The sequence below is a fragment of the Engystomops pustulosus genome, chromosome 4 (assembly GCF_040894005.1).
Source record: "Engystomops pustulosus chromosome 4, aEngPut4.maternal, whole genome shotgun sequence".
Classification (NCBI taxonomy): domain Eukaryota; kingdom Metazoa; phylum Chordata; class Amphibia; order Anura; family Leptodactylidae; genus Engystomops; species Engystomops pustulosus.
Genome location: NC_092414.1, coordinates 25565440 through 25590404, shown reverse-complemented (window position 1 = coordinate 25590404; position 24965 = coordinate 25565440). Strand labels below are relative to the sequence as shown.

Sequence of the window (24965 nt, the reverse complement as noted above, 5' to 3'; positions counted from 1 at the left end):
TGCCCCAATAAGCTCAAAGTTCTCACACCCCTTTTTAACTTAGCATACAAGATTATTTTCTACATCCCGTTCACAACCGAATAGTTCTGCCACACACAATACACCCTGCCCATGCATCATGTTTATAGAATGGGTATGGCACAATGGAATAGTACGCGGCTGATTACGAGGCAGGAATGTCAAGTCAGCAGTCTGCATCGCTACTTACTGTACCGATCTCAGCACATTCCTGTGACTATTAAATCTTATGTCTCCATCAAGAAAGGCTGTTGTTTATCCAGTTTGACAAACTATTGTTTTAATCCACTCAAAGCCTTTGTGGGAAGATTCAATGATATCTTTTATCGAAGAGTAATGACAATTGCCTGACAGTAATATCGAGGCTTGTGTTGTGGTTTATATACAGCAGAGTGTGATTTCTAGCATATTTTTTTAATTTCCTGGAAGATTTCCCCCAAAATTAATGGCTTACAAGTTGTTTCACTATTAGGACCTCCAGTGATCACTAGATCTTCTAGATCAGTGGTTATCAACCTTTCTAATGCTGTGACCCCGCAATACAGTTCCTCATGCTGTAAAAACACAGTAAAATTTCAGCTCCGATGGCTTTAGGTGACCCCCGGTTTTGGTCATTCGACCCCCGCTGGGGTCCCGACCCACGGGTTGAGAACCACTGTTCTAGATAGTCAAACAGGAAGTGTTTAATTCTCATACAGTGCCACCACAGGTGAAATGAAGAATTACATCCCAGGTCCTCCATTATGAGAGAAGCTCTAAGTAGCTGTTCTCTTCTTTGGCTAATTTATAAGAAACCTGATAATGTCCCGATAAAGTCCAGGCAAAATATATAGATATATAATGCTTCTATGCAGTACTCACCTGACTGTATGGAGTACTGGATCATTGCGTTAAGACCTTGGTCCTTATCTGTGGCGCGTACTTGGAGGACCTCAGCTCCCTCATTAGACAAGTCAGAAATATTTGCTTCATATAGGGATTTAATGAAGTGAGGCGAATGGTCATTGACGTCTTCTACTTGGATGGTGACACGCACAAAATTTCGTTTGGTTTGTGCTCCTTGATCTCGCACCTAGAAAAGAATGAAACTTAGTAAATGTGTCATGCACATCCATTGGTTTCAGAGTTTGACATTTGTCATGGTCAAGTGTGGTCAAACCTGTTGGAGATCTATGCCTCATTCATCGGTGTTAAAAGTGATTGTTGAGGCCTAGTAGACCAATGTGGACCATGACCACCATGGGCAAGTTGTTTCAAGAAATAAACAGCTATTGTCCCTACCCTTCTCAAACACCTTTCAACGTCTTCCACCTCATTATCTGCTGTCACTCAATTCTTTGTCATATACGCTCAAACTGATCTGTAGTGGTCACCAACTTCCCATGACCTCTAAAAACTGTTTTGTGGTTAAAGTTTTGTGGTTAGAACTGTTTTGTGGTTAAAGAGCCTCATAGAAGCTTCTACTCTAATTGTTACCCTCATTATTTTATTACTCCAAAATACAACAGGAGACAACCTCATGTGGAAGGTTTGTGGGACCTACTCTTAAATACATAAATGCATGAAGCTTATTTTTCTATTTACTTTTCTCATCTCTATGGAGAAGTGAAGAAGATGAGTGTGTCCTAGCTGCTGTTTCCAGTCCTGTTCAAATACACTGCTGAATTTTGGTGGACCTGAGGACCCCCATCCCCCATGTGGTTTTTTCCACATAGTACTACATACCATAACAGTCAGAACATGGATAGGCATTGACTCATGGTCCATTGTCTCCATCGTGTACAAAGCCCCAGTTTTGGAATCCATCCTGAACATTTTGGAACTCCTCGGGTCAGCACTTCCTTGTAGAGTATATACTAAGGTCATCCTACTGTCTTCATCCGTTGCGTTAACTCTCAGCACCTCGGTTCCCAACTGCACGTCCTCTGGAACCTGAACTGTGTAGTGATCTTGAACAAACTCTGGGCGGTGGTGATTAACGGGAAGTACCTTGATGTGAACCTAAGGAAGAAGTATAGGGAATAATCTAGACTACTGTGAAGGTCTTGAGGCAGAAGATCATACATTATGTCAACAACTATGTACCTGGAAATCAGTGTCTACACATAATATATGTAACTATGTAAGCATTTGCTGATTCACTCACGTCAACTGAAATGATATGAAGAGCAATAATTATATTAATTACAAGGTTGATGATGGACGCCATCCATAATTCAGGTTGGCAAGCGATCAGTACGGCTTGGCCAAGACTTTGCACCATTGAAGGGGAAAGTATGATGAGGGCATTAAAGACGTGGAAGAAATATAGAGGTGATCAATGGCTATTTTGGATGGAAGTGGATGAGTGTGGATTTCCAACCAAGACTGTTTGCCCTTTATAGGTCTTCTAAAACATGCTTGGAGCTATGGGTGGAAAAGTGTTCCAAACCATACAAAATTAACATCCTATAGGATTACCTGGGTGCTCATTGCGCGGGAGCCATCCGTGACCTGTACACTCAGGTTATAGAATGATTTCCTGCTTGACTGCAAAGGTTGAGCAATGACCAAACCACTTGTGCTCTTGTCGATGTCAAAATCAAGGTCATCGTTGCCACCTTGGGAAGAAAAATTTCAAGTTGAACTCAAAAAGTAGCACTTGGCTTCTACACTTTCTTCACAAACACATTCTTGGGACATCCTTAAATCTAGTCATATCCTTAGTTATATTCTATAACCTTTAATCTTCTATTTCTCATTAGAGTAAAAAGTTGAGTTGGTTGGACCAAATTTTCACAAATTACTGTTAGGACCAGTCGGACCAGCTGACCATGTAACGTGTATAAGGGAATTGCAGCTTAGTCTACAGATAAAATTCAGGAACGGAACAGAAAGGATCAGTTTGAACTCCATCTCATCCAGTACAAATTTTCTTCAACAGAATCCAATTTTTAGATTTTCGACATATAGTCGACCAAAATTTGTCAAAACCACCAAAATTAATCTTCATAGATTCTACAGTGAATAGCTTGACGTTACCTGTTATATCAAACCAACAAAGACTGCACACCGTCTCTGTACTGATCAGCCCTAACAAGTGGTTCACGGGATCGGTTTCCGAGACTTCGAATTCAAATTGTGGCTCATCAAACGCCAGGAATTCATCTGAAGGTCCTGGATTTTTGATCCACTGCACGTGTAATCTCACGGTGGAAGATCGAGGAGGATTACCACCATCCATAGCTTTAACCTGCATCATTCAAGAAAAATATTACAATCTTAAGAAATTGTCCCTATTAGTGTTACCAAGTTCAACCTAACTCTAAAAAACGAGATGGGTTGTTTTTTTAAGAAGGCGGCCATGTCTTTCTAGTCTTGGACATCCATTTCCACAGGCCGATACATGGAAGACTTGTTGCTATATTTGTTATTTCGAAGAATAATTTCAAGGTCCAATCAGAAGATGATTCCAAACACATTTCATGGTAACTTATATCCATAAAAAGTGGATACGTCTCCAGATTCTCATCTTACCGTCAGTATGTTGTACTCTCCAGATGGAAACGCAGCAGCGGAGGAGATGACTCCAGTGTTGAGATCAATAGTAAATTTTTCTTCATTGTGTTCCAGAATGGCGTATGTCACCTGGCCATTGATTCCTTTGTCCCGGTCCATTGCTATAAGTCTGTAGATGGGAGAAGGTTCTGGAGATGCAACACGTTCGGGAAGTTGTACGGTGAATAGTTTCTGGGAGAATGTTGGAGTATTGTCATTCATGTCTAAGACTTGTATGACAACACGAGAGGCCGACTGAAGAGGAGGCCCCCCATTATCTGACACGGTCACCTACGGGAAAGACAATTTGGGTTACAATCCAGGCCTAAAATGTAAGCATTTGACGTCAACAAGTAGCATGAGGTCTATGCTTGTTGAGACATAGGGGTTGTATAGGTGATTTAGTCTCAGTAATGTCCTACCTCCAAGATGTGTTCTTCACGATTCTCTCGGTCTAGCTGTTTCTCCGTTGTATAGATCAAGCCTAAACATAAAGATACAGTCATTAGTAAATTATTAGGCATATAAATGCATATTAATATGATTAAATATAGCATACAGTCAGTCTCACTTTGAAAGTGGTCTCAAACTTGTGAAAAGTTTTACAGCATTGCAAGTTTTGTCACCGCTTAGAGGGCCAATGACTAGATACCAGATATTTTTGCTGGCTTCTTAGAAACGGACTACAACAATGCACTTTGTAGTCTGTTGCCAAGGATACCATCAAAGACATTGGGGCACATTTACTAAGGGTCCGAACGCCGCACTTTCGTCGGGCTTCCTGAATATTTCCGTTTTGCGACGAATTGCCCCAGGTTTTTGGCGCACGCGATTGGATTGTGGCGCATTGGCGCTGGCTTGCATGCAACAGAAATCGGGGGGCGTGGCCGTTGGACAACACGACGGATTCGGACAAACCGCAGAATTTAAAAACGGAATTGTGTTGCAAGATCAACACTCACAGAAGCGACAGATGCAGGAACTCGGGCGCACAATCTTAGTGAATCGCGGCAGACCCGAATCCTCGTCGGACAAAGCACCAGGGGATTGTGATGGAACCGGGTAGGTAAATCTGCCCCATTGTATATAATTAGAAAAATATGGCTGATTCCTTTAATAATCAAGACTTTTCCTATCAATGGCTTGTTTGGTATCGTGGTCCAGCTCAATCAAAGTGAAATAGAGAGAACTGCAATACCACGCATAACCTGTGGATAGATTTTGTTTGAGATCATGGACAACCCCTTGAAGGAGGTTAAATTATATGAACCATCATAGCATATTATTTAATGCTATCAGTCTACAAATTGGCCTAGAGAGTTAGAAGATGATCAGAAGGATATAAAACTTTGTTGGAAAATTTCTTGCTAGAAACTTCTGTTCTTTCAACTCTCAGAAGTCTAGTGGGTGGAAATAAATCTTCCTGGAGCTACAAACCCCAATTTTTAAAAAGTTGACGGTACTTGTCCACAGGGGTTAATTAAGACTACCATGGGCCCTGGGCTGTATGAATATTATAGCCCCTACAAGTCTGGAATCACCTCCTACATCTGGTACTAGAATCAGATTCTTGGAGAATGGAGGATGTGTCCCTCCTGCCTGCCTGTCTCAGCACCTTTGGAGGACCTTTAAAGGTCCTGAAATGGCTCTTATGTAGATGTGTATTGAGAGTAGGAACAGATGTATGAGGATTTCATAGGTGAAGGTCCTTCCGAGTATAAAATTTGGTGACTAATTTGGAAAGCCATGGGCCCCCTAGAAGGCATGGGCCCCGGGCTACTTCCCAAACCGCCTACTATTGTTTGTCCACCTCAATGTCATTGCTTCTGGATTAGGAAGTTGGGTTTGCCATTTATGAGAAGGTCCGTGCAGGCCACTCTTGATGTAAAGGTACATTAGAGAGGCTTGAAAGGCCCCAGCTGTGTGGGAGGGGAGCATTGTGCCTGCAGCGATGGTGAATAGCTCCCCGGCATTGTTAGAGCGCAGCTCGTGTTGGGACAGGCACAAGGAGGATCAGCTGGGGTATTGTTATTTGTGAAGCAGAACCTTTCACCAGTGGTTGTTGGGTTGTTTATCTGTGTGAAAGAAAGCCAGGAATTTTAGGGCTTAACCTACTTCAGACAGGAGAGGCTATCAATGCCAAATCGGAGGGAAAAAAAAGCCGTTCCCTATGGTATAATGTTTACTATGACAAATAAAGAGTCTGTAGGTGCTGGGTGCAGACAAGCAGAAAATAGCTTCGCCTAACCCCAAATATTCTCCTGCACAATGCAACCATCAAATATGTTGGCACCAGTTCACCGCACAATCAAAAGTTTCTATACTGAATGAAAGCATTAGCTCAGCGCAGCTGGGTATGTAAAGCACGCGGCCCCCCGCCTGCCCCCGCGTCTACTAGGAGGTTTCCACTGACATGGGTAAACATTCGCAAACTACAGTATATAGAGTATATATAGTATATGTGTGTGTGTGATACTGCACATGGGTTTAGGACTTCTGTAGGTGGCCATAGGTGTGTTGGATGTCTCCACAAAGAATTTGTACAAGAACCAAGAGATGAGCAAAAGGTCCAACTACTTATGTGGCGTGTGCAGTATCTTGTATTATACATGTGTTGTGGTCACTGTATTATCCCTGTACTGTGACATCACTGTGTATTATCCCTGTACTGTGACATCACTGTGTATTATCCCTGTACTGTGACATCACTGTGTATTATCCCTGTACTGTGACATCACTGTGTGTATTATCCCTGTAGTGTGACATCACTGTGTGTACTATCCCTGTACTGTAACATCACTGTGTGTATTATCCCTGTACTGTGACATCAATGTGAGTATAATCCTTGTACTGTGACATCACTGTGTGTATTATTCCTGTACTGTGACATTACTGTGTGTATTATCCATGTACTGTGACATCACTGTGTGTATTATCCCTGTACTGTGACAGCACTGTGTGTATTATCCCTGTACTGTAACATCACTGTGTGTATTATCTCTGTACTGTGACATCACTGTGTGTATTATCCCTGTACTGTGACATCACTGTGTGTATTATCCCTGTACTGTGACATCACTGTTTGTATTACCCCTGTACTGTGACATCACTGTGTGTATTATCCCTGTACTGTGACATCACTGTGTGTATTATCCCTGTACTGTGACATCACTGTGAGTATTATCCCTGTACTGTGACATCACTGTGTGTAGTATCCCTGTACTGTGACATCACTGTGTGTATTATCTCTGTACTGTGACATCACTGTGTGTATTATCCCTGTACTGTGACATCACTGTGTGTATTATCCCTGTACTGTGACATCACTGTGTGTATTATCCCTGTACTGTGCGATCACTGTGTGTATTATCTCTGTACTGTGACATCACTGTGTGTATTATCTCTGTACTGTGACATCACTGTGTGTATTATCTCTGTACTGTGACATCACTGTGTGTATTATCTCTGTACTGTGACATCACTGTGTGTATTATCCCTGTACTGTGATATTACTGTGCATTTTCCTGTACTGTGACATCAGTGAGTTTATTATCCCTGTACTGTGATATTACTGTGCATTTTCCTGTGCTGTGACCTCATCGTACCAGCACATTGGGCACACACTAGAAACAAGAAGGGTGCGCTTTGGCTGAGGGGTAGGTTACAGCAGTTTTGGCCTAATCTGTTGGCTATTCACTAGGGCTGTGGTGCAGTACCGTACACAGCCTGCATACAAGAGTGGCGCTGTTTGATTCCAATCTTCAAGCACCTCCTATAGAAAGCTCATTATAGAGTCTATAGGAGTCACTCTGCTCTACAGGAGCCTATTTATTGGCCTCATTGTCACTTTAAACTGTGACCTCACCAGTCACCTGAGCCCATGGCTGTCAGAGAGATCCTCAGATTATGCAACTATATGACAACATTATCACCAGTTATGAGACAGACCTTCAGATGAAAGCTTAGCAGGTCACACGTCTAATCCCACAGCAATCCCAAGTGTCAATATATAAAGTTCAGTTTTGTAAAGGCAACGACAAGGCAACAAATGAAATAAAATGATGATATTTACCAAAGTGTCTAATTTGCACCGAAAAGGGTTAAAGTCTAGTTTTAAAGATAATTGACAAAATAGATTGAAGGGGAATCTTGTACATTGGAAATGCACTTATGTCTGCAGTCAGCATGTTATAGAGCAGGAGGAGCTGAGCACCTTGTACATAGTGTCCTATCTGCAGGCAGCATGTTATAGAGCAGGAAGATCTGATCACCTTGTACATAGTGTCCTATCTGCAGGCAGCAAGTTATAGAGCAGGAGGAGCTGAGCAGATTGTACATAGTGTCCTATCTGCAGGCAGCATGTTATAGAGCAGGAGGAGCTGAGCAGATTGTACGTAGCGTCCTATGTACAGGCAGCATGTTATAGAGCAAGAAGATCTGATCACCTTGTACATAGTGTCCTATCTGCAGGCAGCATGTTATAGAGCAGGAGGAGCTGAGCAGATTGTACGTAGCGTCCTATCTACAGGCAGCATGTTATAGAGCAGGAAGATCTGATCACCTTATACATAGTGTCCTATCTGCAGGCAGCATGTTATAGAGCAGGAGGAGCTGAGCAGATTGTACGTAGCGTCCTATCTACAGGCAGCATGTTATAGAGCAGGAAGATCTGATCACCTTGTACATAGTGTCCTATCTGCAGGCAGCATGTTATAGAGCAGGAGGAGCTGAGCAGATTGTACGTAGCGTCCTATCTGCAGGCACCATGTTAGAGCAGGAAGATCTGATCACCTTGTACATAGTGTCCTATCTACAGGCAGCATATTATAGAGCAGGAGGAGCTGAGCAGATTGTACATAGTGTCCTATCTGCAGGCACCATGTTATATAGCAGGAGGAACTGAGCAGATTGTACATAGTGTCCTATCTGCAGGTAGCATGTAATAGAGCAGGAGGAGCTGAGCAGATTGTATATAGTGTCCTATCTGCAGGCAGCATGTTATATTGCAGGGGAGCTGAGCAGATTGTACATAGTGTTCTATCTGCAGATCTTCTCCTGCTCTATAACATGCTACCTGCAGATAGGACACTATGAACAATTCGCTGAGCTCCTCCTGCTCTATAACATGCTGCCTGCCGATAGGACACTATGTACAATTCGCTCAGCTCCTCCTGCTCTATAACATGCTGCCTGCAGGTAGGACACTATGTACAATTCGCTCAGCTCCTCCTGCTCTATAACATGCTGCCTTCCATGTGTCTTGCCATAATATGGTGGCATATCTTTGTTATGTCACTGTATGCCAGGCTCCATTGTAATACCATGTTATAGAAGCCATTGCATATGTCTACTTGCATTGCAATCCCTATACATTCAGGATGTTATCAATAGGATTTTTATAGGTGGGTGCAGGACGGGTGCAGCGTACCCCTTTGGATGGGTGCAGAGCTGCAGTATTTCCCTGTATCTCCTCTCCTAGAAGGGTTGTCAGTATGGGTACAGGATGGGTGCAGGACGGGTGCAGCACACCCTTTGGATGGGTGCAGGGCTGCAGTCCTTCCCTGTATCTCCTCTCCTTGTAGGGTGTCAGTACACGGTGCAGCGCTCCGCAGGATGGGTACAGGAGATGGGTGCAGTATGGGTGCAGCACACCCCTTTGGATGGGTGCAGAGCTGCAGTATTTCCCTGTATCTCCTCTCCTTGTAGGGTGTCAGTACACGGTGCAGCGCTCCGCAGGATGGGTGCAGGACGGGTGCAGTGTACCCCTTTGGATGGGTGCAGAGCTGCAGTCCTTCCCCGTATCTCCTCTCCTTGTAGGGTGTCAGTACACGGTGCAGCGCTCCGCAGGCTCTAACCCTTGTACCAGACAAGATCCAACCTGCCATTAGACCTCGCATCTTGTACAAATCCTTCAGGCTTTTTACCTGCCGCCTCCCTCTATTACGCACAAGTCCACAAGTGAGAGGTGAACACAGCAGCATTTGTCATTTTCTCTCAGGGGAGGCTTTTTCTCTGCTAAAATTGAGGTTCTATGTTGTAATCCCGGGAAGGTGAACAATAGAGTATAGAAAATCCAGGTTCATCCATGACAATAGTCCTTGTGTCTTGTGCGCTGATGGATAGACCCCGGAATCCGCTGAGGGATCAGTTATGATTATTACAGAATAGGGACAATTAGTACTGTCCAACTACCACCACCATCATTGTGTCAGGAAAATAGTAGTCTCCAATGGTAGCTGCCACTCTACTGACACCTCACAGAAGCCACATGTCAGGTACTACAAAGGAAGAGAATATCTGGAATCTATCATCTATCTATCAGCCCCCTGAAGGGATGAAATATCCTTTCTAGAATTCCCTGTTTTATGGGAAATCTCACTCATTTACCTCATGTGAAAATTAGTAGAGTAGAGTCATATTTTGCCCGAAATGAGTCAAGTTTAGATGCTTGATGGTGCAGGTGGAGATGACTAGAACAGTTTTGCTCTCCAACACTTCTGATAAATCTCTACCCATGTTTGTAGGCACTACAGATGGGGGTAGTTTGAATTGACAGCCCCCACCCCTGCAGCTTCTAAATTTGACTCATCTCAGGCAAAATATGACTCTTGTCTGCTCATTTCACGTGGTTTTGGAAGAGATTCTTTTTATAAATAAACATGCAACATTTTACGTAAAAGAAAAAATTCTAGAAAGGACATTTCATCCCCTCCATGAGGGGGCTAGTAGTTTAAGGGGGTAAAATCTGTTCACAGGCTCCCTTTAACATGAATCCATAGAACAAGTACAAAAGGTGTCAGTTTACATAGAAGTCTATTGAGAGGGATATGGGGAGCAATGAGTCCAAACAGCTAGGTCTCTTCCCACCAGCACAGAATACATCAAACTGCAGCTCTTGTCATCTAGGGGAACTGACTATGGGTGCAACGGGGGACCCCCGTTCGCATGATCCGTGGGGGTCCCGTCGCTGAGACCCCCACCTATTCTGTGGATAGGTCCTAGTTTGCTTTGTGGGAAAACCCCTTTAATGGAGGCAGTGTCGGAATGGGGTTCCTTGGGCCCACCAGATAAATTAGGCTGGGGGCTCACCCTCCATCAACTTCTAGAAAACAGACTCTAGAATCCTCCAAATTGGGTTGTCTTTTGCTGTATCTCTGGGGTCTAGTACACGGTTAGAGCCTGAGCCCAACGGAGGATCCTCTGGTACACGGGTGGGAGAGTCCAACACTGAATGGAGGAAGGTTCCAGTATCGGACTGGCCCACCGGAGCATCAGAGGATCCCCAGGTGGTTCCCAGCTTCAACCCACTTGAACCTGGACAACCATGAGAAGATAACCTTGTTTGGAGACTACTCAAGTTAATTTACCAGGAGTTGATAGATGATGGGCCCAACAGAATATTTTTATCTGCTGGGCCCAAGGACCCCAGTCCGACACTGCCCCAATCTGACGGCGTACCTGACGTGTGTATAGACCAAATTCTCTATGTTCTCGTCATCAGTGATGGTGGTGAAGAAGTCTGAGCCCTTATCATCACTATGTTATGGCATATTGTAACATAACATAACATTTTAACATATTTATACCCCCTTTAACATCGCCTGAGTGTTACCTCGGGTGATAAATCTTTAGAATCCTTTAGAACATCCAAACCTTAACTTACTTTATAATCTTTTGATCTCCGTCCATATCACTTTCTTATGCCTTGGGTGGAGATGTTTTCCGGAGTAGATTAGATGTGAGAAAGTGATAGACTGGTTCCAAAACGTATCCCAGTGCTCCTCTATCACGACCGCCTTATTATTATTCATGACAATTATATCACATGCTGCATTTTATTAAAGGGACCCCATTAATCGAGAACCTTCTCAGGTAGGGGATGAAATATCCTTTCTAGAATTCCCTCTTTTCTGTTAAATCTCCCCTATTTAACTATATAAAATTGCCTTCAAAGTCATATGCACATGAGCAGAGAAGAGGCACTTTTTGCCTGAGATGAGCCACTTTTAGAGGCTGATTGGGAATGTCCCTATCAGGGGCGTCAGTCCAGCTTGCTGGCAATTCAACAGAGAATTAACAGTGAAAATATTTTTATACTATTATATTACTAATATTATAGCCCCTACAAGCCTGGGATTCACGCCATATAGGTACTAGAGTGATCTTCTTGAGGGATGTGTCCCTTCTGCAGCTTTCAAACTGCGGTTACAGGACCTTTGGAGGACCTTCAAATGTCCCGAAATGGCTGTTGTGTACATTGAGAGCAGAAACAGATGTATGAGGATTTGATAGGTGAAGGTTCTTTTTAGTATAAATTTTGGTGGGTGGTTTGGGTGGCCATGGGCCCCCTAGAAGGCTTGGGCCTTGAGCTACCGCCCCAAACAGCCTATGTTATAATCCACTACTGGTGGGTAAAAATATTATGACCTGATAATAAAATTGATCCCCAGGTCTGTAGGACATCTGCCATGTCCCAACTCTATAGAGAGGGGCCATCAAGCCCATTGAGCACCAGGGACCTTGCACCCCTATAGCCTCACCCCTGCTGACATATATTCTATATATCCTACATGTCATCCGAGGCTTACTATGCCGCAAGCACAAGCACCCACAAGCCTCACAGTAATACTTCCTAGAAAGAGGTAGCTGTATTGTGGGAACGTCAAGGCCCGAAATGCATTTTTAAAGATGCCTTTTGTTCTCCGTTAATGCACTCATGAAATATAGATGGGTCGCAAGTGATCTGACTGTAATTTACAGCGAAAGTGTAAGCATGTAGGACAAACACGTTCAGCAACGTCACTCTCCTAATCTGTTTCATAGTACACAGCGGATCAGAGCGGGGATCAGTGTGCGGTTTTGGGAGTGGTGATGTGGAGGAGTGAGATTAGCAAGGAGAAGTCAAGGGTGCAGGACAGGTTTACTACATGATGAGTCCGATAGTATCAGATACTGAATAAATTGCTATGGATTTTAATCATTTTTTTTTTCAATTATATGACCTGGAAGTTCAAGGCCGGCCCCAGCACTGGTTGTACCTGGGCAAGTGCCGGGGCCCAGAGCTGCTGGGGGGGCCTCCATAAGGATGTACATAAGGAATACATTGGGTGAGAGGGGACTGTATCTAATGAATCCATAGGAGTAAGGGGGGCTTTATATAAAATAACCATGAGGGGGCTGTGTATAAAATACCCATGAGGGGGGCTGTATATAAAATAACCATGAGGGGGCTGTGTATAAAATACCCATGAGGGGGGCTGTATATAAAATAACCATGAGGGGGCTGTATATAAAATAACCACGAGGGGCTGTATATAAAATAACCATGAGGGGGCTGTGTATAAAATACCCATGAGGGGGGCTGTATATAAAATACCCATGAGGGGGCTGTATATAAAATACCCATGAGGGGGCTGTATATAAAATACCCATGAGGGGACTGTATATAAAATACCCATGAGAGGGCTGTATATAAAATACCCATGAGGGGGCTGTTTGGGATGATAAATTAGGGAATAGGGAATAGTTTTAGAAATTTTAATGCCTCCACATGAGTCCACTACAAAGGGGCCCACTGAGGCTCTGTCGCCCAGGGGCCTACTGAAACCTGGAGCCAACCCTGGGGAAGTTGCACATGAGTTTCGAGTTGGCATTTGCCAATACTGACATGGTCTCAAACATCCAATGATGAGACTCCTGATCCCTCTAATGAATCATTTGAAGGCCCTATACCATGTACTGGAGATATGGACATTGCAGTAGACCTGGTCTGGAATCATATAGCCACTTTGGTCAGATATTAGTCCCTGGACCCTATAATTTGGGTTAATTTTGCAGCTATTGAGGACAAAAACAGGGCCATAGAGCCTATAAAATGGGTCAGTTTAGGGTATATATTGTAGGATTTCTTGACATAACTCCAAGCGGACAACTTTAGATGGGCAGGAATATAGCGGCATCCTGGACCCATAGGATTTCACTGTTCCCCAGTCCACTAGTGGGGATCCATGAATACTATGACTATGTTTGATAGATGCTTGCCCAACGTATCTATACCTAAACCCTACAACAGCCTCAGCAGACTTGAATCAAAGCAATGAGATGTTCTTGTAGGTCTACGGTTCCCTCCCAGTATTAAATGACCCTCATGGGTTACACACACTGGGGAACATTTATTTAGCCCTGGACACCAGTCCTACAGTGTTAATAAAATAGCTAATTTTCACTAAGACCCTTCAAAAAAAATATATAATCTCTTACCACTACTTGGGTTCAATGCGAAAAACCCTTGGTTATTTCCACTGGAGAAATGGAAGGAGAGTTTTCCAGCTGAAACAGAGTCTGCGTCGGAAGCATCTAGTTGGAGGATTGGCACATTCGGAGGAGAGTTTTCGGGCACAGAAGTGTAGTATACAGCCTTGGATAGCTGAGGGATGTTATCATTGACATCTGAAACTTCTATGTAGACTTCAGCTACAGAAGACTGAGGAATGGAACCCAAGTCTGTAGCACAGATGGTCAACCAGTAACGTGAAGAAGACTCCCGGTCTAGAGCAGCCTCCGTCCTGATAACTCCTGAAAGATACATCAGGCCAGGAATGGTGAATTACAATGGGATTGCACAATTTTTTTTTACAATTAAGAACAATTATCAGAACAATCAAGAATTTGGGGGATTTTGTCTTCTAGTAGTCAAATGAATCATTTAAAGAGGTTTTTCCGAGCTGATCTTAAGATAGGTGATCAATATCAGATTGGTGGGATCCAACATATAGCAGGCCATCAATACAGTTTGAAGAGTCAATATGTGGCCTCTTTACTTTTTGATGTGCAGCTTAAACCCATTAACTTGAATGCAACCGGGCCATGTGACCAATAGACATGACCTTACAGGCTTGGGAAGCAGAAGTGGCCTTCAATCAGCTGTGATGGATGTTGGACCCTGACCCGTCTACTATTGATGACATAGTCCAGCATCACCACCATCTTCCAGTCTTTGGCACTGAAGGCTCGGCTAGAAATTACAGGGACCATGGGAACACAGCTGAACAGCCCGTGCTGTAGGCCAAAAGACCATTGTGAAGCCGAAGCAGGGTAACTAGATTCTCTAGAGTCTAGTTAGATGCTGTAGCTATGAGCTAAATGCTCTTTCTACCGACAGAGTCCTAGTGAACCTCTATAAACAAGCACACTTGGCTTGTTTATATGTTAAGTATATATATTGGGAGATTTTCCAAGTGTACATGCTTAACATATATGGTAGGAAGAGGACCAAAGTCAACACATAATATTTTATTGAGACTCCCTACATATCTCTTCCATGAAGGTGCCACCATTACCATTGTTTGAACCCTACATAAAGGCAAATTCAGCAAATAAAACCTCTTTGAATTCGATGATATCATAGTGTGAGATAATATATGTTGTGAAGAGTCGGTTACTCACCTGTCTCCTCATCTATGCTGAAAGCTGAGAGGTCTGTTCCATCCTTTATAGAATAACGTACTTCGCCGTCCTTTCCTTTATCCTCATCCTGGGCCTTGATAGCAAGGACAAGTGTACCAGGTGGAGAGTTTTCCAATACTGATCCAGAGAAGACAACATTTTTAAACAAAGGTGGTTGTAGATTTTCATTGACATCTAACACTTCCACTTCCACGTGGCATACGGAAGAATGTGGGAATGGGTGACCGGCATCCGTAGCTCTGACGGTCAAATTGTAGAAGGATTTCATCTCAAAATCAAGTTCCTTCTCTAAGATTAATGCTCCGGTCAACTTTTCTACACTAAACAAACCTTGATCTTCGTTGATGAGGGAATAAGATACATCTCCATTGGGTCCAGAGTCAAAGTCTTGAGCATCCACAAAGTATAAAACAGTTCCTAGAGGAATGTCTTCTGCAATTTTTACATTGGCAGTTACCGGTCGGCAATATGGAGCATTGTCATTGGCATCTTCCAAGGTTATTACCACATCGGTGACTGAAAAAAGTTGCCTGTTTTTCTTCGATTGATCTCTGGCCTCTACTTTGAGTTTATATTTTGGCAACTGCTCTCTGTCCAACATGCTCTTCACCATTATGTCACCCGTGACACTATCAATTGAAAACTTATCAGTCGGGGTTAGTAGTGAATACCTTACCCGACCATTGTCTTCCTTGTCAATGTCATCTGCCTTTACTTTAACGACAACACTACCAATCTTAGCATCTTCTCGTATCCTTACACAATATCCAGAAGAAGGAAACTTGGGTTCGTTATCATTTACATCCAACACGTTAATCGCTAGAATTTTCCAGGAGGATTTTTGGGGAATCCCAAGGTCGTAAACTGTAATATTAAGAATATAGGAACTTGTGGATTCATGGTCTAAAGGTGAAGAGACAAACAGCTCCCCAGTCTCCATGTTGATGTTAAAGCACCCATCATCACTTCCATCAGATATCACATAGACTAGTTTTCCATTAAAGCCAGTATCCAGGTCAATGGCAGTCAACAAAGCTATGGTTGAATTGACAACTGTGTCCTCTGTGACATCAATAGACACTGGAAAATTTTCGTCAAAATGCGGAATTTGGTTATTTATCAGATGATTGTTAAATGACGTGTCCTCCTCATAGGTTTGTTTTTCAGATTGGAAACTGAAGTAGTTTTTCATGTTTTCCATGATCTTGTTAACCACTCCAGTTGGTTCACAATGGAGATATTTGGGAGAACCTTCATTTACTATTGTGATATTGATAAATGTGGGCACAGCTTCATTTTCGCCATCGCTGGCAGTCACAACTAATGAAAAAGAAGGGTTTAAAGGTGGTAGATCATATAAGTCGCCTCGGATCGTAATTTCTCCGGATGTGGGGTCTAACCGGAACTTCTGAAGCTCGTTGCCTGCAAGAATCTGGTATTGTATAGTCTGAAGTTCGTCTACATCCACTGCAGAGAGTTCAGCCACCTTCTCCCCAATAGCCATGTCTCTTGTGATACTTATATTGCAGTTGACCTTCTCAAAAACTGGAGCATTGTCATTCAGGTTGTTCATAATAAGAGAAACATAGACTTCGGTTTGTCTACGATAAGGTGAGCCCAGATCTGATGCCCACACCTTCAGATGATATATCCTTTGATTTAACTCATAGTCAAGAACCTTGCTGTTCGAAATAACTCCTGTTATCGGATCAATTACAAACGGAGCAGATTTGGGACTCACCAGCTTGTAGTTGACCTTGCCATTGTCCCCCTTGTCTGCATCAGTTGCAGAAACTTTTAATATCTTTGTTCCAACAGGAGAATTTTCTATGAACGTTCCCTCGTATTTGGACTGAGTGAACACTGGCGAGTGATTATTGCAGTCTATGAGGTCAACAATAACGATGGTTGAGACCTGACCATCGAGTGCCATAACGTCTAAATGGAACTGAGACTGATCTTTAACATCCATATGTTTACTAGTGAAAATCAAACCACTTTTGCTCATAAGCCGGAACTTGTCAGAAGATGTCTTTAAGTAATATTCACCGGATGGATCTGCGGGGTGAATTTTTACAGTAGTAACATAGGTACCAGGTGGGGAGCATTCACTAATCTGCACATTATAGACTTCCTCTTCAAACCTTGCCATGGCATATCTCCATGGAGGGATGTAAATTGTTTTAAGGGGGGAATAAACTGGTGGTTTGCTCTTGTCCTTGGCTCTGAGGCTAAGATTAAAGCCTTGTGAGTGCTCCAGCCAGTCTATCTCTGCGGTTGATACTACAGTAAACTCATTTTTCCCCACGTAAGACCTTAGAATTTTGAAGTAACCTGATGGATCTCCATCTACAATCTCAACAGAATCTATACTGCACCCTGGGTCGGAGAAGTCCATGACTACAGTGGCATAAAGGAGCCTCTCAGACGAATCAGCCAGGGCGGTGGTAACAGATGAAATGAAAGGTGGCTTCTTGACAACTTGTTGCACAAATATCTCCAGGGAAGCTACATTCCCAATGCCATTACCCTCTGCAATTTTTCTCATACGATCAACAGCCAAAATTTCCAGCCGGTGAAGATTTCTTTCAGTGGCGTTCAAGTGTCCAATAAGCATGACCATACCACTTGTTGGATGGACACTAAAGAATGAGGACCTGGTCCTAAAGGTGTAGTAGAACATAGCATTCTGCCCCGAATCAGCATCGGTAGCGCTTATCTTACCAAGGACAGTTTTAAGAGGAGCATCTTCATTTATCGTAAATTTGTAGGATGTTGTTGAGAAGAGAGGCTTTAGATCATTCATATCTAAAATCTGGATGGAAACTTTAGTCCGCGCTTCATAATCCAATGATTTTTCAGAGGCATAAACGAGGAGCTGATAATTGTCTTGCACTTCCCTATTTAATAGGGCTGTATTGCCGCTCCTTATCCGTATACGTAAAAAGCAGAAATCCCCAACCACCATCTCCTCTGTCTTAAAAAGTCCAGTTGGATCTCCGGATACAATGCGATATTTCACCGTCCATTGAGGATCCTTCAAGTAAACACCCATCTTTACTTGGCTCAAGACATAGGTCTTGGGTGCAGAATTTTCCTGGATGGCAGTGTGATATAAACTCTGGGTGAAACTTAGGGAAGAAGGATCTTCATTGTTGGGTTTTTGTTCGCTTGATGTGTAATGAAGCAGCAGTACAATAACCAGAACTTGTTGGGTGGTGGTAAAGCCAACCATTGTGCAATGTCTCCCTAGAAATAGAAGAGAAAAAACTATATTAGACAAAATATAATAATGGAAAATGTAAAACAACATATATATCTTAGTGCATTGATCAATAAAACTGGTCTAAGCACGGTAAGTAGTCAAGTGCCCCTTATTTGTTTCTGATAACGGGATCTCACTATTTGGCCAACTTAGACCCATCTTAGGGTTGGCCTGTCTACATTAGCTTTGTCTATCATAGTATCATTATAGATAAGGTTGATGGTGTAGATCCATCAAATCCAACCTATAATCCTACACTGTTGATCCAGAGGAAGGCAAAAATGTAAACTGGGGAAAAAGTCTTATAAATAAATCCTTAGATGAACATCCCACCTTCCGACCTCATTAAACACAGGCATGCTCTGTGGAGACAAGTGTGCTTGTGGTCTTCATAGATAGAAGGGAACAATCTAGTGCCGAACACAACAGCTTATCTCCTTTAAAGGGGTCGTACCAGATAGTTTGAGGGGCTGAATGCTAGGACCCCCACCAATCATAAGAACATAAGAGCAGTCTGGAGAATGGGTGGAGTGGTAGGATGAATATGTGTCCATTCAAAGATATGGGAGTGTTGGAAATTGTTAAGCACAGCACTTGGCTACATCCGGCACGCCCATTCATGTAGCCCATGGGCCCATGTAGCCCATTGGCTACATCCGGCACTCCCATTCATGTAGCCCATTGGCTACATCCGGCACTCCCATTCATGTAGCCCATTGGCTACATCCGGCACTCCCATTCAACAATTTTCAACGCTCCCTTACAAGTGAACAGATCAGCAGGGCACATGCCTTAGTGGGACAGAACCTCTCTTCTCCAATTGGTTCTGTTCCATGATTGGTGGGGATCCCAGCAGTTGGATGAACATCCGTTTAGATTCCACTGATTGGGCCCTGAACCGAATCCAATGGAAAATTCACTGAAGAGTCATCAAAGAAAATCTCAGGTTGATTCACTCATCTCTCATTGTTATGAATATAAAGCACAACTTAATTCCCATGATAGTCTACTTATCAAGATATAATTTTATTCTAGAAAGTTTTTTTAATGTATAAATACAACCAAAAAATTGATCAAACTTGGTGGGTTAAGTAAGAAAGCCACATACCAAACTTTAAAGCCAAAGGCTAAAAAATTGAAGAATAGAAAAACAATTGTAATGCTGACTTAGTATTGAAAACCAGTCGATTTGTTTTTCCTCTGGATTTTAGCCAAGAAACGCCCAATTGTGGTTACACAATTATTCAGAATGGAATTTGTTTTCACAAACCGTTCTTCTCATGTACTACTTTTTAGAGGTGCTATGTCTAAATTTTTGGGTGGATTTGTATTTATACAGGGTAGCAGGGCAATGTTTTATTGGCAAATATACCGTAAGATGATTCAATTCATAATTTTGTACTATTTTGTAGGACTGACGCACTTAAAGAGAACCTGTCAGCAGAAATAGACCTAATAAACCACTACCAGTATGTTGCCAAGCAGCTGTACACCTTCCAGATCATGTTTCTTTCATGGCCCAGTGTGGTGGCATCATCCAGAAAATCTACTTTGCAGTGAGATGTAAATTGGTTGTATAAAGTCAAGGAGGTGGAGATTCTAACACTGAAGTCAAGCTCTCTCTTTCTCAGAAAGCCCCTTCACAGTAATTGATGGTTTTGCATCCAGAGATATCACTAACCAGATCTCCTGAAGTCCAGTGCATGATGTCAATCACAGAGAAGGAGGCATTCAGAGCCCCCCACCATGACTTCAGTGTTCAACTCTCCTCCTCCTTGACTTTATACAACCAATTTACCTCTCACTTCAAAGTTGATTTTCTGCATGATGCCACCACACTGGGACATGAAAGAAACAAAAGCTAGAAGGTGTTATGCTGCTTGACAGTATTCTGGTATCAGTTTATTAAGTCAGTTGCTGATGACAGGTTCACTTTAAAGAGGCTGTAAAGATTTAATACAAAAATATGGCTGTTATATACAAGGACACTGCCACTCATGGCCATTGGTTGTGTCTGGTACTGCAGTCTAGCTCAGGTTGCACCATTTATGTATGCAAAAATGTCAGACCCATACACCATAAAAATACCCCAAATGGCCGCTTTTACCAAATTTTCCTGAGCTAAAACTGAGCTTTAATACCACCTTCAGCATTTTTTATAGTTTTTTTTTTATAATCTGGGTTAAGCCCTTTAAATATTTGGTTATGTCTTAGGGCAGTAAATGATAGGACTTGATGTAGGTCGTAAACACTGACATTGTTCTGCGGTTATGTGAGACCAGTGTCACTTTGCCGAAATATGAAAAGACTGAATAGTTAAACAAAATGTCTCTGGCAAATAGCGGATGTATGCTTTCATCTAATGCATGGGACTAAAACGCATCAAAGCAGAAACTAGGACTTCCCTTTCTTAAGCAAACATCCCGCTATTTGCTTTTCCCTTCTACTATTAGACACCTGTGTATCTGAATATTGCTTGAATATTCTTATTTGTACCTACGGTGGTGGCACATGAAATAAGTTTGCGTGGACATAGGGGGACTTCCTTAATAATTGGCTATTGGATGGAAAATAATCATGGTTGAAGGGGTTGTCCTACTACATATCAAAATCTTATTTGCATATCGCCATTCAAGAGTCCAATGAATGGTGGTAACAATGGCCTACCTTTTAATGGCACATCATTTGACAAGCCGTATCACACCATGACCCCTAAATAGTGACTTTGGGAATATTTATCAGGGCTTCTTTGGCACGTCAGTGGCGTAGAAACTCTGAAATAACCGCAAATGCTAAGAACTTGCGATTATTTCCCCTATCCGACACCTTCATGGCAGGGGGGAATGGAGGGACGTGATGGGGGGAGGGGGATCGGCTTGCCGGGGTTGGGCACGGCCGGCAGGGAATGGCAGGGAGTAATACCTGTGCACTTGCTGCGTATATTTTTCATAAACGCTGTACAGGCCTCCAATGGATACATCCAGAGGCCGAAGCACCAGCATATGATAAATAACCACCTTTGTGTTTAAGATGGGCAATCCCTTCAACAATAGCACACTTTAGCTCCACTCTACTATTGGGATATCACAACATATCCACTTTTGGCCAATTCCAAACACTGGTGTAGCGAGACTTAGAGATACTAGCGTTTGGTAAACCCCCTTTTGCCGCTGGTGCAGACAGGGACATGGTCTACTTATTCAGTCATTTTAAGGCAGCATCTTGTCTCTCCTGGGCTTCCATGAAATCCAACATGCCCAACCCTACTTCCCCTTAAAGTGGGAAAGAGTCGAAAGGCTGAAATTGGAGGGCTCAACCACCAGTATTTCAACGTACAGGCAGTCCCTGGGTTACGTACAGGATAGGTTCTGTAGGTCGGAACTGAATACTTCATAATTGTAACCCAATCAATTTTTTTTTTGGTCTCTGTGACAATTGTATTTTAAAAATGTTGGGTTTTAATAAGAAGCAAGATTAGCAATAAAGCTTCATTACAGACACATTTGATAACTGTTATAACTATTTATAGTAGCCTATAGTAGTAAATTACCAACATCCAGAGGACCGTTTAAAACTAAGGGTCGTCTGTAAGTCAGGTGTTCTTAAGTAGGGGATTGCCCGTATATGGACATCTCTACACAATGGGGCACATTTACTAAGGGTCCGCCGACCGCATTTCCATCGGGTTTCCCGACTATTTCCGTTTTGCTCCACATTTAACAGGGGCTTTTGGCGCACGCGATCGGATTTTGGCGCAATTGTGCCAACTTTCATGCAACATAAATCAGGGGGCGTGGCCGTTGGACAACTCAACTGATTCGGACTGAGCGCGGGATTTCAAATCCAAATTGTGTCACAAGATCAAGCACTCACACAGGTGAAGGTGAACTCCGGCGGACCTGAGTGGGGAAGCGACACATGCAGGATATCGGGCGCTCGATCTTGTTGAATACCGGCAGACTTCGTCCTCGTCAGACAATGTACCTCGGGGATCACGACATGAACGGGTCCTGGTTCTGCTATCACTACCCACAAACCAGATATGAAATAGACGAGAAGGCCTAAACAAAGGCGCTTATTTGCTACTGAGTAATGCTAGGACTAGCCTCAAACCTCTAATAACTCCTATCATACAGGTTTATGCCACTTAAATATGACATATCTGAAATATATGAATTTTGGAAGTAGGATTTGGTTGATAATGAGACTGATGTCTTTGGATGTCACTCAGGGTTGTGGGAGACTTACCAAATTGGTCATGACATTAATTGACTTGTTAAGTCTGTCACTGCCCGTCATTTACAGTGACACATGTCACCTCGACGCTCACTGGAGTGTGGTTGTGCTTTTCTTTCACACTGCCCAACAACATAGACATCACAAGTCTTTTCATTAAGTAATGACTACCAGCAGCCGGTGGTGTGACGTTCCCCAAAACATCCTGTCTGCCATCAAGAGAAGAGTCTGCCCGTGGGTGGTTTGTTCACACAACTGGTGGGAAACAAAGAAAAAAAAGCCGGGAAAACTAACAAGACCTTCATTGTGCAAACTGGATTATTAATAGACACCTAATCCATGGTTTCTGTAGGGAACCGGTGATATTTTTATCTTGCATGTCTCTAGTGATCTAAGCTATAAAGATACTAGACTGTCACACTAAGACCTTGCTGAGATGGGATGGTTGACTCCAAAAATGTGTTATACCATACAAAAACAACCAGCTATAGGTCACAACTATTTATTGTGCCATTGGCAAGATCCCAAATCCTCAAATATGGCCTAACTTTTTCTTCGAACTAAATTTACCTACACCCGTTTTACCTGGCGCAAAGACATCCTCTCACTCTATCAGCAAGAACAGGACTTATGCTGACAAGTGTGCCACCTGCTCCTTTAGCTCAGTTTTTTGGGGGTCCACAGCCTAGCTGGCTCTTCCTCAAGCTTAAACCAAGATCTCATTAGTCCATCTCCGAAGACCTCTTCCACCCTTGTAGATTCAACCCCGTCGGGTTTCCCGACTTTTTACCGTTTTGCCACGAATTGCCCCAGGTTTTTGGCGCACGCGATCAGATTTTGACAAACCGTGGAATTTTAAAACGAAATTGTGTCGCAAGATTAGCACTCGCATGCACCGGAAAGAAGAAGGTGAACTCCGGCGGACCTCAACGGGGGAAGCGACGGATGCAGGAAATCGGGCACACAAGCTATGTGAATCGCGGAAGATCCGAATCCTCGTCAGAGAACGCACAGCGGGGATCGTGACGGGACGGGTAAGTAAATGTGCCCCACTATAGATCCATTTTCCCAATACATAAGGCCCACCATCATTCCACTGGTAGGTCCTCCATCACATGACTTATCAATAAAATGGCTAATAGTTGGGGACAGCTTTACCCAGTGCCTTCAGGGACAAATGGTTGGCCATTCCCCTGGCTTTCTCTTTAAGCTACAAACCCTATCTTCTACCTAACATTACAGTCCCTCTGCTTCAATACACGTCATGTAGGCCTACCATAATGTTCTACCCCTAGTCTGGCCACTGGGGTTCCTCTAGTAGACCCTAAATCTTTAATGCAATCACTTATGGAATAATTGGTGAATACAAGGTTCCACCATATTGCTGGAACATCACCAATCCCTGTCCTGCTCCTCTTCAGCCCCTTAGGTTTTGGATAGTGATTACAGATTCGGGCTTGATATCTATGGGCTTCACATCTTATCTAACATACGATGAGCTTGCATGTTTTCACTTTCTGAATTTTTTTAATTTATTCAGTCTGGCACAAAGACTGAATGAGCAGGTCTAGTTGGCAGGGCACGTTGAAACCTGTATGTTCATAAGACGGTGAGAGCTACTGGATATACCGTAAATCTGGCCACACATTGTGGGACCGGTGTCTCATTCATCTGACGATTCCCCGTACATGTGCTGTTCCTTATATCCCGTGACATCTGCCCTTAGTGGATAGTCAGCCAAACCCATCGAATTTGGCAACTTTGGCCTTTAACATCTACAATGTCTACAATGTACATCAGACATCTTCAGGTATATAGGTCTCTTTGTATGATGTAAATGCAGAGATGAAGCTGTTATAACATATGGGATCTCACCTCCCTCCTGGAATAGAAAGGAATTTACCTACTTATTATATTGGAAGCATTTCACGAAAATCATAGCACATAAAGTATTCAGTGCAAACAACCTGAAGGTTCAGTGGAGATGAGCAAACTCTTATGCAGTTCTGTGTGTGATAACATTTACTGCTATAAGACACCATGGTAACCCCTTGTTAGGGTAGTTATGACATGACTAAGATTGGTAACATCTTATGTCTTAGCATATATGTCCTGGCATGCATGTGTATAGCAGTTCCCTAAAACATATATCCTGGGGTAAATGTGTATAGCAGTTCCCTAAAACATATATCCTGGGGTAAATGTGTATAGCAGTTCCCTAAAACATATATCCTGGGGTAAATGTGTATAGCAGTGCCCTAACAACATATATCCTGGGGTAAATGTGTTTAGCAGTGCCCTAACAACATATATCCTGGGGTACATGTGTATAGCAGTGCCCTAACAACATATATCCTGGGGTAATTGGGCATAGCAGTGCCCTAACAACATATATCCTGGGGTAATTGGGCATAGCAGTGCCCTAACAACATATATCCTGGGG

The 24965-nt window shown here is 42.9% G+C and overlaps 1 protein-coding gene across 1 annotated transcript in view; it reads right to left on the bottom strand.

Moving 5' to 3' along the window:
• Positions 1–24965, bottom strand: part of FAT2 (FAT atypical cadherin 2) — an 81465-nt gene that overhangs the window by 23585 nt on the left and 32915 nt on the right. Inside the window, exons 2-9 of the mRNA XM_072145549.1 lie at positions 15001–18270; positions 13816–14130; positions 3978–4039; positions 3535–3846; positions 3040–3250; positions 2479–2618; positions 1744–2019; positions 880–1090 (exon numbers count right to left, since the gene is read on the bottom strand). Of these exons, the coding sequence (XP_072001650.1) occupies positions 880–1090; positions 1744–2019; positions 2479–2618; positions 3040–3250; positions 3535–3846; positions 3978–4039; positions 13816–14130; positions 15001–18256 (4783 nt within the window). The 5' untranslated portion in view covers positions 18257–18270. The remainder of the gene's footprint in view (positions 1–879; positions 1091–1743; positions 2020–2478; positions 2619–3039; positions 3251–3534; positions 3847–3977; positions 4040–13815; positions 14131–15000; positions 18271–24965) is intronic.